General features: G+C 43.1%; 1 protein-coding gene across 3 annotated transcripts in view; it reads right to left on the bottom strand.

Moving 5' to 3' along the window:
- Positions 1-14,239, bottom strand: part of Ctps1 (CTP synthase 1) — a 45,095-nt gene that overhangs the window by 1,451 nt on the left and 29,405 nt on the right. For all 3 annotated transcript variants that reach the window (XM_021249913.2, XM_004871792.3, XM_021249915.2), the window contains exons 9-18: positions 10,337-10,469; positions 8,651-8,739; positions 7,509-7,603; positions 6,665-6,727; positions 4,625-4,668; positions 3,217-3,313; positions 2,156-2,211; positions 1,975-2,071; positions 1,316-1,460; positions 702-790 (exon numbers count right to left, since the gene is read on the bottom strand). In XM_021249913.2, the coding sequence (XP_021105572.1) occupies positions 706-790; positions 1,316-1,460; positions 1,975-2,071; positions 2,156-2,211; positions 3,217-3,313; positions 4,625-4,668; positions 6,665-6,727; positions 7,509-7,603; positions 8,651-8,739; positions 10,337-10,469 (904 nt within the window). In that variant the 3' untranslated portion in view covers positions 702-705. The remainder of the gene's footprint in view (positions 1-701; positions 791-1,315; positions 1,461-1,974; positions 2,072-2,155; positions 2,212-3,216; positions 3,314-4,624; positions 4,669-6,664; positions 6,728-7,508; positions 7,604-8,650; positions 8,740-10,336; positions 10,470-14,239) is intronic.

The raw sequence follows: 14,239 nt of genomic DNA on the forward strand, positions 1-14,239 counted from the left end.
CTTGCAGCAATCCTTCTGCCTCAGCCTCCCAAATGCTGAGATTACAGACTGTACTTCTGACTTTTACATTCAACATTAGTGTTGAATGCACTTGAACTGCACTTTATAAACTTATAAACCCTGTCCCTACAAACACAGACATTCAAAGTCTATTCAATAAATGCCCAGCTTTTGCAGGATTTCTGAAATAAGCAGCAACCAACACCAAGCTATTTCCAAGCAGTATCTTTCTGAAGAACTTCCTGATGAAGACTTCAGGTATTATATAATGACATGCCATAGTCTCATGCCTGTCTCCTCCTTCACGATCTCCAAGTTCACAGCTTCATGAAAAACCACGGTCTAAACACCCAGCCCACCTAGCTGGTCAGACTGGCACCTGAATGAAGCAATGAGCCACAAGACACCTGCACAAGTGACTGGTGTCCCCCACCAGCCCCCCAAGCAGGGCAGCCCACCCATGCCCACACCAATCTTACTATTTCCATTCTCTGGCAGATAAACAACTTTAGCACTAAACTTTCATGATATGCTTGTAACCTTCATGCCTATCACCATTTAAGAAAAAAAATAATAAAACACATCTATCACTTGGGCTGGTGAGGTAGCTCAGACGTAGAGTGCTTGCTTAGCCTGCATGAGCATGAGGTCCTGGGTTCAATTCCCAGTATTGAGGGGGAAAAAAAATCACTTGAAATTACCAGATCAGTCGTGATTTATTGATGGAAACTTCAGTTCAGTGATTTCAGAGTCAGGGGAACTGCTCCCACTTCTGTCACTGTAGGTGTCCCTGTAGGATTCAGAAGGTGGATTCATCAGCTCCCACCAAAAACTCACTTCTCTGTTTTTGTAGCCACCATTACCACAGGGACATGTGTCCACACAGCAGAAATTCACCTCTTTACTATATATTGCATTTAGCATTAGGCTGCAGAGGAATTTCCTTCCTCTAGTTACAAGATATACACAGCCATTTATACTTCGGCCTGTATATGCTACCCACTAACGCTGAGTAACTGGGTGCAGATGAAAGGAGCAGTGAGGCAGAAATCCCCCAGGGGTGTGCCCCACTTCCCGGGGAAAACCAGTCGCCTCAACACAGACCAGAGGGGTCTCTGCTCAGCATACCAGAACTCCGATGCAGCAGAGAGGGAGCAGCCAAAGAAGACAACGCGAGGGACAGAATGGGAACTTCCATATAAATGTGAGGCGCATGGGACACCCCACCCAGGAACCCAACCCCAGCACCTGTGGTTCTTCCCTAAGCCCACAGGAGTAGAAAAGACAGAGTTGGTTCCTGAAGCAGTGTCCCCACCTGGGTGAGAGCCTGCAGCCTTTCTGGAGGTAATGAGGAAGCTGCCCCACGGAGGCCAGGAGGAGCCCAAGGTAGGGTGGGGAGGGCTTGATAGGCCTGGACAGGAACTCGGGGTGGTACTGAACCCCAACAAAGAAAGGATGATCTGAAAGAGAAATTCAAAGGATTCACTATGTATATTGTATGTACAAAGTAAAAGATGAGGAAAAATTTTTGTTACATGGCCTTAAAATTATTTGAAAGTAACATCACCATTTGAATCTAAATATTGGTAACCCCAAAGCATGAGCAATCTGGCACCCTTCCCCTTGAGATGCTGTTCCCTCCTGGCTAAGGGGCCTATGCTCCAGGGTCCCCATCCCAGTCCCTGGCTCCTGTGACTCACACAGCCTGAGTCACGTGGCTCACTCAGTACCAAGTCCAACCTTTCATTGTGGAGGAGGAGCTGAGGGTAAGTGGCTGCTTGTAGAAGGCCACACGCTGGAATCACTCTCCCAGGGCTCCAGACCTCTCATCACCAAGACCCTTTCCCTCATGGAGAGAGAGTGCTACTTCTTCATTCCACCAGGTCAGGAGCCAGACACACAGTATTACATTTTCCCACATGACAAGAAAACCTTATGAAGTTTTCCATTAAACGTATCCACCCAAGCCATTACCTTCCAACTCCACAATCTCCATCCTCTCGCCTTCAACGTCTTGGCCAACAAATTTCAAGCCTTGCTCTTCCAGGCACTTTTTCAAGACTGGATTCACCTGTTGAAGCATGAAAAAAAAATTATGCTGGGCTCTCCATCACTAACTGTCCAGTAACAGAAGAGACCAAGCTCAAGTTCTCACCTCAAATCTATGACGATGCCTCTCTTCCAAGTAGTCTGCGTCTCCATAGAGTTTCCCTGGAAAAACAAAAACAAAACCAGGCTGGATGTTAGACTTCTGATTTCACAAATAACTCATTCACAATGCCATCCTGCTTCCAACAGTTCCTTTTTATTGTCTACATAGCCAGGCTATTACAATTCTGGCAACTATGCTCACTTGCTCTTTCCACAATCTAGAGTGATTCTTGGGCTTCTGTCTCCTGACCGTGCTAAGGAGAACTATAATGGAAACAGGCTTTTACCACCTCCCCAGGACACATGACAGCTCCCACTCTGCAGCTGGGAGCAAGTCTGGGAAACAGACGGGAACCTACCAAACCACGAGAACACATGGGGAAGGAGACAGCTCAGAGCTACACAGACAAAAAAGGCTGTCAGTGCCTGATGGCTGCGGGTGAACAGGAGCTGATGTGCACAGAGGCTGCCTCACCCATTCTCTTTCAGATGCCTAATGAGACCTCCAAATCTACAAAACTTCACAGCATTGGAAGGATGTGAAGATCAGTACTCAAACTATGCTGCCATGGAACCCACAGACAGACACAAGGGAATTTCTGTCAATTAAAGTTGGAATGTTCCCAATGAGTAAGGAAAAAAATCCTGTCTAATAAATAATTTTCTAAATGTTTTTCTCCCACAATTTTCCTAAATCTTTAGCATCTATGAGTAACTCTCAGAACAAAATTCTTTTTAGGTTGAACCATACGAACCTGCCATTTTTGTGCAACAAAAATCCTGAGAAGATTTCATACAGTTCAACTTAACAGTATTAGCAAAGTAAGAGATTGCAATGGATCTAACATAACTGCCTTGGCTTGGGAGATAACCACAGCTCAGGGCTCTGACTGCATCTCCAGTGACCTCCCTAAGACCCATACTGCTGCTCTAGCTATTAAGGTGCACCTGAAAAGAGTGTGAACAGGCAGAGAAAAAAGAACCTTAAAAGCAAGAACAAAACAAAACAAAAAAAGAAGCCCAAAGACATGTGTCCTGGACAGCTGAGCCTAAGGCAGCTCTTACTCATAACCGAGTTCTTGGTCTGGAACAGGGTTCTCCGCTTGCCCAGCCTCATGGTTCCGCCCATCTGCCCAGGGTTGTGTTCTGGCATCTCTATGACCTGGAGATGTTCAGAAAACAAACACAGTCTACCAAATGCTGCTTCCATTAGAAGCAAGACCCCCGCCCCTCAAATGATGCCTGCCTGTGAGTGAGTAGGCTCCACCTCTCCAGCTTCTCCCCATAAGAGACACCATCACTGGGAAATCATCTCCCAATTAATCATTTTTACCCTCCAGGCCAGAGGTTCAGTCTTTCAGCCTGTCCTTGTGATGCTGTTCCTGCTCCCAGCACTGGGGATCACATGGGCCACCAGGCTTTTGCACATTCCAGAAACAACTAGTCCAGTAGCATGGATACTATGGAGACCAGCTGTTGTGACATGTATCTCCCCATCTGCAGGCCTGAGACAGTGCTCACAGGAAGGGGTGCAGGGCCGGCACTCAGGAGCTTAACAAGTGTCTATGAATGGGTGGGCTGTGGCACTCAGAGGGGATGGTCCAGCTCACCTCTCGGTCCACTGGTCCTGAACACCTTCTGACCCCCAGAGCCTTCTCTGTGCCTACTCCCCTGCCTCAAGGTCCACCCTTCACAATCTTTGTTCTTCCTCTTGTGAGGCCTTCATATTAGCAAAGTTCAAATGCAGGTCAACAAACATATACTAATGCCAAGAAATCAAGAACCTTTCCTGTCTCATTTATCAGTATCCTCAGTGATCAAAACAGCTAGCATATGTACTCAACATTTGTTGAATGCCCGAGAAAAAAAATGCCTTTTAACATGCCTGTCACTCCTGGGGTATGGATTCAAAGATGAATAAAGGCACTGTCCTTCCCCAGTGAGCCTTAATAATTGAGCAAGCAGGATGACGGTGACTCACGCTCCTGCTATTAGATGTAACCACCAGGTATGCCAACCTGGAAAGGCTTTGGTTACTGTGACACAAATCAGTACCACACAATAGCAGTTCTTTACGCACATGCTTTAAAGCACATGCTGTCCCTAATAGGACAGCTGCTAGGGAAAACATGAATTAAGAACATGGTGACAATAGTAGCTGGTGAGTGACAAATGCCTATGTTAGTGTTTCACATCAGCATTATTTTATAAAGTGCTCTGAGAGCCAAGGGAAGCAGGAATGGAGAATTATTTTAATCAGGAATCCCCTCAAGGTGGCTGGGCTGATTCCTGTCTTAAAGACTCGTAAATTGGAAACACTAGTGAGGAATTACGTAGTGCAAAGTTCCTCTCTGTTAGAGCTGAGAGCACAAGACCTCGAGAGCCTCTCATGGCCTGCCTCTACCATCCACTGCATCATGAGCCCCCTTCCAGCTCTTTCTAAGCCCCAGGGAGATCGAAACTCTTGACTCACCACAGGATGACTGGTCTTAGGGTCAAACTCTGTAGAATTCGCATCTGAAAAGTTAAAATACTTGAGTTATGAAAACAGTTAAAACAAAATCAATTACTTAATAGTTTAATTGCAAAGCACTAGACTAAATCACCATCACCTCCCTCAGTTTAAAATCAATGATTAGAACAAAAATTAGGGACAGTATTTTTAAGACATAAAAACACTCAACATACAAATACGTGTGAGTTTTTTAACTTTCTGGGAAGTCAAGCTGTATAAAATAGAGAGATCAAAACCAATAGCATAACCTAAAAATCTGTATTTAGGTAATGTCTTTATGACTGGTAGTTCTTATATTATTATCTTCATTTTCTCACATCTTGTTACAGACTATCTCTCCAAGATGAGTGAGAACTGTATCTTCTACTTTTCTTTCACTCTCAGCACCTGATATGCTGCCTTACTCAACTGCCAAGCTCAAATGCTACACCAGAAATGAACTCCTTTCAACTCAAACCACCTTCCCATCCTTTACTGAACTTACTGCCTAACCCTAAGCGACACCACTGTAGACTTAAAGGAAAAGGACCAAGTTCCCAGTACTGTGTGTTGGTTCTTTCTGTGTTAAGTGTTAGGTACTACTCCCCTCCTGGACCTGACCCAGGCTTCAACACAGGGTGAGCTCATCACCAGGTCACCACCCATCTGGGAACCTATGTGAGACCAGGGTCAGGGTGCCCAAGGGTCTGGGGGGCCCTGAAAACCAGTTCTGTGGTAGTAGGGGGAGAGATAGTCCCCTCCAGGACAGAAGCCATAACTAGGGGCGTGCTGCTCACCAAGCTGAGCCACTGTCTCTCAGAGGAAAGGTGAACTGAATCCCAGCCCTAGCCACAAGCTGGCCGTGAATCACTTGCCCTATGTGCTAAACAAGACTGCTTTTAACTCCTTCAGACTGCTTTGTTTATAGGACTTTCTGAAATCTAATACTGTCAGCTGGGTTAAGGGCACAAATGGCTGTGGCAGATTATTTGACTGTGGTCCCATGAGCCACATGCCCAGTATCCATGCCCTGCAGTCCCCTCCTTGACTGGGCTTCACCTTGTGACTCGCTTTGGCCAACAGGATACTGGCAAGTTTGGCAAGTGCTTGTGCAATGGGCCTAGTGTTTGGGAAGTCAGCTGCCACCATGTGTGAAGAAGTCTGGGCACCATTACTGAAGCCACCATGTGAAGCCACCATCTCAAGGTCCTTGCTGGACTGAGCGCACCAAGGAAAGCCAGGCAGGACTGAGGGACTCCAGATACACTACAAGGAGCAGAAAACCACCCAGCTGAGTCACCCACAGGATACTAAGAGGTGACAAGTCAAGGATGTTAAAGCCACTGGGTTTGGGAGTAATTGTGATAGTTATAACACAGTTAGTAAACAAATCTGATATTATTTGAGTATTTCCTACTTGCCAGGCACTGCTAGGGACTATTTGTGTGCATTATTTTACTTCTTTTTCTTTTTTTTAAAGAATTAGAGATTGAACCTAGGCAGTGTTGAGCCACATCCCAGCCCTTTTACTTTGAAGTGGGATCTCAGCTGGCTTTGAACTTGTAATCTTCCTGCTTCTGCCTTCCAAGTAGCTGAAATTACAGGTGTGGACCACTACACCCAGCTACTTTACCTAATTTTTACAACGATGTGAAGTGGGTACCATTTTGACTCCTACTGTACAGAAGAAACAGAGGTCCAGAGAGTCTAAGTAAGTTGCCTAAAATCACCCATAATAAGTGGTAAGTTAAAAGCAGCAGTTCTAGAGCCCAGGTTTATAAAAACTGCACTGGCCTCACTTAGGCTGGTGCCTTCTGGTCACAGACTGGATGGTGGCCCAGGTGGTCAAAGGAAGAATCTCAAGAACAGGACATGCGGGGCAGAGGCCAGGACTATACTTCCTGGTGCACCAGGCACCAGGCATCCTCTTCACAGCTCCCCATCACCCGCCACGAAACAAGGCCAGCACGCGCTCCAGGCAATGGTCCTGTAGAATCAAGAGTCTCAAAATGCACTTACCTTGCCATCCCAGTACATGTCTTGAAAATTCAACCACTGCCAATTGCATTCCTAAGCACACACCTTCCAGGGGGAGGGAAAAGGAAAGGAAGCTCCACTGAGACTGAAACTCCCACATCTCCCCCTCGCCCACAAAGGACCCTGTCTTGCATGGTCAGAGCCACAGTCACAAACTCTTTCCTGCTATAAGCAACCACCGTTTGCTGTTATGCTTTATCTGTATTCAATTACAAAAAAAAAAAAGCATCTAAGTGTACACAATTCTAGGTTCTGCAAAGTTAACAAGTGAGAAATAAGCAATATTCTAGTTGGTACTTACAAGTTCAAGTTTCCTTACCATCATTTCTCATTAAGTTCTCATTTACAACTGATCAAGTTAAAAATTACTAAAATTTACAGCACCAGAAAGCATCCCAAATCCCTTTGCTCATTTAAAGTCAGCTGGTATGCCATGTTAGGACATAAAAATCTCACATGCATATAAACAGAATTCCCTAGTGGATAGTCCACTCTTAAATTCCCATGGCATCTACATGCAGCTTATAAACGTCTATAAGAAAAAAGAGGGGCTGGGGATTCAGCTCAGTGGTTCTGCCGCCTGCCTCGCAAGCCCAAGGACCCGAGTTCAATCCCTGGTACCAAAAAAAAAAAGAGAAGTGAAAAAAGAAACTGAATTTCTACCAAAGAGAACCACAAAGGCTTCCACTTGAGCTGCTATCTAGACAGACAACATGTACGTCCTATTTCAAAATAATCCTGCCTTATTTACAGCCCCCACTCCACCCTGGCACATCTTCTTACTCTTTCCTACTCAGAATGAAGAGGGCACAGCATAACTCCTTACCCAAAAAAGGCTTTTTCTGCTTCCGAGCCCAGGAAATTGCTTGGATTTTTCCTTCAGTTCCTCGAACACCAAACCCTCCTGGAACCAGCACTCCACTGCACAGGAGAGCAAACCACAAGGCAACGCCCCTTTCAATCAGCCCAGCTTGCAGTAGCTACCAAAGAAGCTACTGCCAAGACTCTAATGGCATGAAGTTACCCCATCTGTCTTACTACTGGGGCTAAGACTGTACTATTTAAAGGAATCAACGAGTTGTATAGTTAAACTTAGAAACTGCAAACAAAACTGTGGACTTAGTCACATAAGAAAAGGCTTATGAATGGAAAAAGAGATGGGGCGCATCACTGTAATGCTGCCGCTGCACTTACCTCAAGTACTTTGATGTAATTTTTAAAACATATTGATATAAACCCAATTTGCTTTTCCTTTTTTCTTGACTTACGTGCTCCTGAGTCATCAGAGGCCTTTCCTCCTCAGCAGTGAGCCACACTGGCCAAGCATTCAACAGGAGCTGTACAGCCCGAAACATTCAACTGCTGTACTGAACTCTGAATTCTTGCTAAGTTTTTACTATGAAAAATAATAGCTGTTAGGGAGCCAGGGATTTATCTCAGTGGTTCTGGTGCCTGCTGTGCAAGCACAAGGTCCCGAGTTCGATCCCTGGTACCAAAAAAAAATATATATATATACATATATATTTTTAAAAAGTAACAATAGCTGTTAGGACTGGAGATATGGCTCAGTAGTGAGAGTGCCTAGCATTCACGCAGCCCTGAGTTCAATCCCCCACACTATGAAAGAAAGAGAAAGAAAAGGGAAGGAAGGAAGACAAGATGGGGTGGTGGGGCCGGCCGCCAAAAAAGATTGGGACTCTACTATGGCTACTTATCAAATGTCCTGGATGAAGACTCTTTAAATAAACCTAATGATGAATTGCATACAGTATTAATAAAATTAGAACTGGTTTTCTTTAGATCCATCTATATTGGTAAGCAGTATTTTTTGAGCTTAAATCACATAATAGGTAAGTCTTTTCAATAACTGGAAAACATTTTAACAAGTAGATGACCTGCTATTTGCACTGGAAGTGGGTTCATTAACGCAAGCAAAAGCCCTGGGCACAGCCAGAGAACACTACTTACTGGGCACTACAGAGCTTCTGCCAGGCCTCGTGGTAGCGCACGGGCTCCTCCTGCATGGTGCTCAGCTCCAGGTCTGTGGAATCTATGTACTGGGCACCAGGATGGAGAAGAGACAGCTAGTGACTCCCACTGCACTTCCATGACGTTAAATAATATTATCAATGTTGCATTTCTGATAATTTTGGTTTTAAAGTGATATTTAAATTTAATAATTTAACATTTTAATATATGAGAGTTTCCTTCAAAATTGTTTAACTCTGAAGCCAGGCACGGTGGCACATGCCTGTAATCCCAGCACTCAGGAGCCTGATGTAGGAGGATCGTCATGAGGTGGAGGACAGCCTGGGCTACACAGTGAGTTCAAGGCTAACTTGAACATAGCGAGAAATGAGACCCTGTCTCAAAAAACAAAAAACAAGATTGTTTAACTCCAAATCTGGCTTCATCCATTCCATACTCGGTCCATTTAGAATTTTGGCCCAGCTAAGCCACTGAAGGAGACTGTAAAGCAAGTTCACTGATGTGTCCTAATGACACTTTCCAGGCCATCTTTCCCAAAGTTTTGTATTTTTGTTTTGTTTCATTTCTGAACAATACTGATGTGTCATTTACATACAGTAAAATACAAGCATTTTAGACACATTTTGATGAATTTGGTCAAACACAGACTTGATGGGGTAGCCACCACCTTTATCAAGACACAAAAAACTACCATGGCCCCAAGAGGTTTCCTCTCTCCTTCTGTTCCAGAGAAGCCTAGATTAGATTTCTATCACCACAGTTTAGTTTTGCCTTGTGGCTGGCTTCTTTGGCTCAGTGTTTTTGAGGTTCGTTCTTGTTGCTGTGTATATCATAATTTTGTTCCATAGTTTTCCCATTTTATAAATATCCCATAATACATCTATTTATTTACCTGGGCATTTGGGTCGTTTCCAGATGTAGATTACTAGGAGTAATGTATCCATTTGTATAAAAATGCTTTTTTTTTTTTTGGTACCGGGGATCGAACTCGGGTCCTTGTGCTTGCACAGCAGGCGGCAAAACCACTGAGCTAAATCCCCGGCCCTAAAAATGCTTTTTTGTATGAATACATGTTTTTGAGCAAATAAATATCTGGGATTGAAATTCTTTGGTCATATCTACTTCTATATGAAACCACCAGGTTGTTTTCTAAAGTGCTCACATCATCAAGGTATGTGAGTTCTACATCCTCGTCGACACTCTTCATTACCCTACAGGGTTTCTCACTATGACTAATTTGCATTTATTCCCCTTACAAGTAAAGGTCGGTCTATTCTCTTTCCACTGACAGAGGCAGGCAGGTCCATGTGCAGACATTCTACGAGCTCAGCTTCTGCTTACCACATTCCAAAGCAAGACAGCTGCCTAAGCAGTGCTGTGCACCATGTCTCTGTCCACCAGGCCCTCTCATTTCACAGGGCAGTTGTATATGGTCACATTATATTCAGACCCAGGCACTCAGTCTCTACCTCTACTCTGGCCATCTTTCCCCTTCATTATTTCTGGGTAATACACCACTGTTTTCTCAGAGGCAGGAGCTAAATCTTCCTTATCCTTAAAAAGAAATTCAGAGCTCCAAAAACAAAGCAGACATGAACACACCCACAAGAATACAGACTGTTTCCCTATTAACCCCTTGGCTATATCGGTGTTATCCTTCCTTACCTTAATTTCCAATTTGTGGTTGATTGCCAATGCAGAATGCTCTAGGGCTTTAATGACTGAGGCATATGAATCTGAGAACTTGGTGTATTTCCCCACAAGGGCAATAGAACAGGTCTCTAGCAATCGATCATATCTATGAAAGAAAGGTCAAGAAATATCCAATTAATTGGAATATATACACCATCCCAAGACCAAGAAGAGAAGAAAAAAAAATTGGGAAAAATGTAGTAATGGGAGTGAGCAGCACACCTGAATATAAGTCTATGTATAAGCCAGTAAAGAAGCAATTTTCAGAACATGATAGACTTTGTAAAGAAAGCAGGATTTTGTTCCTGATTTTAGTGTGAAGGATTTCAGTTTCGACCATTTAGTATGATATTGGCTGTTGGTTTTTCATAGATGGCTTTTATCAGATTGAGGTAGGGACCTTCTATTCCAATTTTTTGTAGGGTTTTTATCAAGAATGCATGTTGGATTTTGTCAAATGCTTTTGTTGCATCTATTGAGATGATCATATGGTTTTTGTCCTTGGCTCTATTGATATAGTGTATTATATTGATTGATTTGCATATGTTGAACCATCCCTGCATCCCTGGGATGAATCCCACTTAGTCTCTTGTTCAATATAGTTTTGGAAACATTAGCCCTGGCAATTAGACAAGAGAAACAAATAAAAGGAATAAAGATAGGAAATGAAGAAGTCAAATTGTCATTATTTGCAGATGACATGATACTCTATATAGAAGACCCCAAGAACTCCACCAAAAGTCTTCTAGACTTAATAACCAAATTCAGTAGAGTAGCTGGATACAAGGTCAACACACAAAAATCAATAGCTTTCCTCTACACGAACAACAAACTCACTGAGACAGAAATAGGGCAAACAATTCTTCACAATAGCATCCAAAAAACTGAAATACCTAGGAATCAACCTAATGAAAGAAATCAAAGACTTCTCTGAAAACTGCAGCACTCTGAAAAGAGAGATTGAAGATGATATCAGAAAATGGAAAGACATCCCCTGCTCCTGGGCAGGAAGGATCAATATAGTGAAAATGGCCATACTTCCAAAATTGCTATATAGATCCAATGCAATCCCAATTGAAATCCCAGCAGCATACTTCATGGACCTTGAGAAAACAATCCAAAACTTCATTTGGAACAAGAAGAGACCCAGAATAGCAAAAGCAATTCTAGGTAACAGAGACATGTCAGGGGGTATCACAATCCCCAACCTGCAACTCTACTACAAAGCTACTCTGATAAAAACAGCATGGTACTGGCAAAGAAATAGACCTGAGGCCAGTGGAACAGATCACAAGATGCAGAAACAACTCCAGACACACTCAGCCATCTCGTCTTCGATAAAGGAGCCAAACATCCTCACTGGAGTAAAGACAGCCTCTTTAATAAATGGTGCTGGAAAAACCGGGTTTCAACTTGTCAAAGATTAAAACTAGACCACTAACTCTCACCATGCACTAAACTAAAATCAAAATGGATTCAAGATCTAAATATTAAAATAGAAACCCTGAATCGGCTGGAACAGAGATTAGGTAGAACTCTTGAAGACATTGGTGTAGGAAAAGATTTTATGAACAAAACCTCAGTTGCCTGTGAACTAGCATAATCAATCAACAAGTGGGATCTGTTCTTATTAAAAAGCTTCTGCACAGCAAGAGAAACCACCAGCAGTGTGAAGAGACAACCCACAATGTGGGAAAAAATCTTCACCTGTTATTCTTCAGACAAAGTTCTAGTATCTAGAATCTATAAAGAACTTAAAAAAAATCAGACCTCCCAAGTTTAAAGACAGAATCCAAAAATGGGCATCTGAAATGAACAGACATTTCTCAGACAAAGAAGTAGAAATAGCAAATAAACATATGAAAAAATGTTCAACATCACTGGTCATTCAAGAGATGCAAATGAAAACAACACTGATATTCCACCTCAACCCCGGAAAGAATGGCTGCTACCAAGAAATCAACCAATAACAAATGCTGGTGGGGCTGTGGGGAAAGAGGAACCCTGCTCCACTGCTGGTGGGAGTGTAGACTGATGCAACCACTGTGGAAATCAGTATGGAGATACCTCAAAGAACTAGGAGTGGATGTCCCATTTGACCCAGCTATTCCCCTGCTGAGTATCTTCCCCAAAGAATTAAAAGAATCATACCACAGTGATATATGTGCACCCATGTTCACAGCAGCACAATTTGTAATAGCTAAAACTTGGAAGCAGCCCAAATGCCCATCAACTGGAGACTGGATAAAGAAAATGTGGTTTTTCTATAAATGGAGTACTACTCAGCCATAAAAAATGAGAAATTAGAGACACTTATAGCTAAATGGATGCACATTGAGGTGATACTCTTAAGTGAAATAAATAGGACACACATGTGTAAATACCGAAGTTTTTCTAGTGTGAGAAACTGAAAGTGTAAATAAGGACTAAAAGGTATAATAATGTGAAATAGGAAGAAAAGAGGCAAAAGGGAAGGGGAAGTGGGAGGGGTAAGGGAAAGGGAAGAAGGAAATGGAATTATGAGAAAATGAAAAAAAAGGAAATAAAGTGTTTGTAAATAAGGAAGTATGGAGGGGATGAAGGGAGGGCAGAGGAAGGGGGAAAAATAAGAACCAAGAGAGATTATGTAAAGGTGCAAATTTCCAATGATGAATGTCATTATATTGTATACCTAAAATGTATCAATAAAATAAAATTTTAAAAAAAATAGAAAGTAGGATTTTGGAAGCTGTTCCAAAGAAACAGTTCTAAAATCTCACACAAATTGTTTTTAAACTATTTCAACCCCAAAGGAAAAATTTTTTTGATATAAATAGAAAATTCACAAGATAAACGGAAGGATCAAATAAATTATGGGGTATTCACAAAACAGAAAAGTCCAAACTTGCTAAAAATTCTCATTGTAGTTAGTACCAGAGCAAAATGTTTATAATGTTTTATGAAAAAAGGACCATGAAACCTGGTCACTGTGATAGCTACATGTAAATGGACATGTAAGCTAGGAGTGGTAGCGCACGCCTGTGATCCCAGGAAGATCGAATGTCTGAAGCTGCCTGGGCTACATAGCAAGTTCAAGGCCAGAACGAGTTACATACTGAGACCCTGTCTCCAAAAATAAGGGGGGTGGGTGTCATTTAACAGCAAGGTAAATGAAGACTGAAAGAGAAAATGTCAAAATGCAAATACCTATCACAGAACAAGGGACTGAGCGAGCACTCATTCAGAACCTGCTTATCCTCACAGTGACCTAGTAACTACGGCAAGGCAGATCCACTGCTTGAAGGCACTGAGGGGAGATCTTCAAAGTGATGCACAAGCATCGGAGTTTAAGAGCAGATGGCAGCAATACCCTCTGCTGAGCCCTTTCTGGTATGGGGTGAGCGGCATGTTCCCAAACACAGCTCAGAAAATGGCCATGCTACCCAGGAGGCTGTGCCAGTTACTGACAAGGGAAATCAGAATGCACGATGACCCACAGCCACTAGGCACCTGTATGTGCTGACCACCTAGCTGGTAGGAGACAAGTGAGACAGGGTGTGTAATATTAACTCACTGTCCAGAGGCCTGGGAACTGACCCAGCCCTGCTTGGACCCCCTCATCTATGTTATAACCACGACTGCTGTTAAGCACTTTGAACGTACGTCTCTTACCAAGAAGACCCTTTCTAATATGAGTCGAGAGCCCAAGTGCTAATGTGTGATGGCACGTCTGAATTCCAAGCCCCTCAAAAAAGAGAAAGAAAGTTGTCCATAGGAAGACAAAATCCAGACATGCCCTGGAAATTCTTTCCCAGCCTGGCTTCCAACCAAGCAAAAGTCATGCTGTTTCATTCAAAGGAAGCCCACAGTGGTCCCTTCCTGGCTGACCAAAGGTAA

Source organism: Heterocephalus glaber, unplaced genomic scaffold (assembly GCF_053883595.1).
Source record: "Heterocephalus glaber isolate CG9 unplaced genomic scaffold, H.glaber_assembly_v1.0 deba00001452, whole genome shotgun sequence".
Lineage (NCBI taxonomy): Eukaryota > Metazoa > Chordata > Mammalia > Rodentia > Bathyergidae > Heterocephalus > Heterocephalus glaber.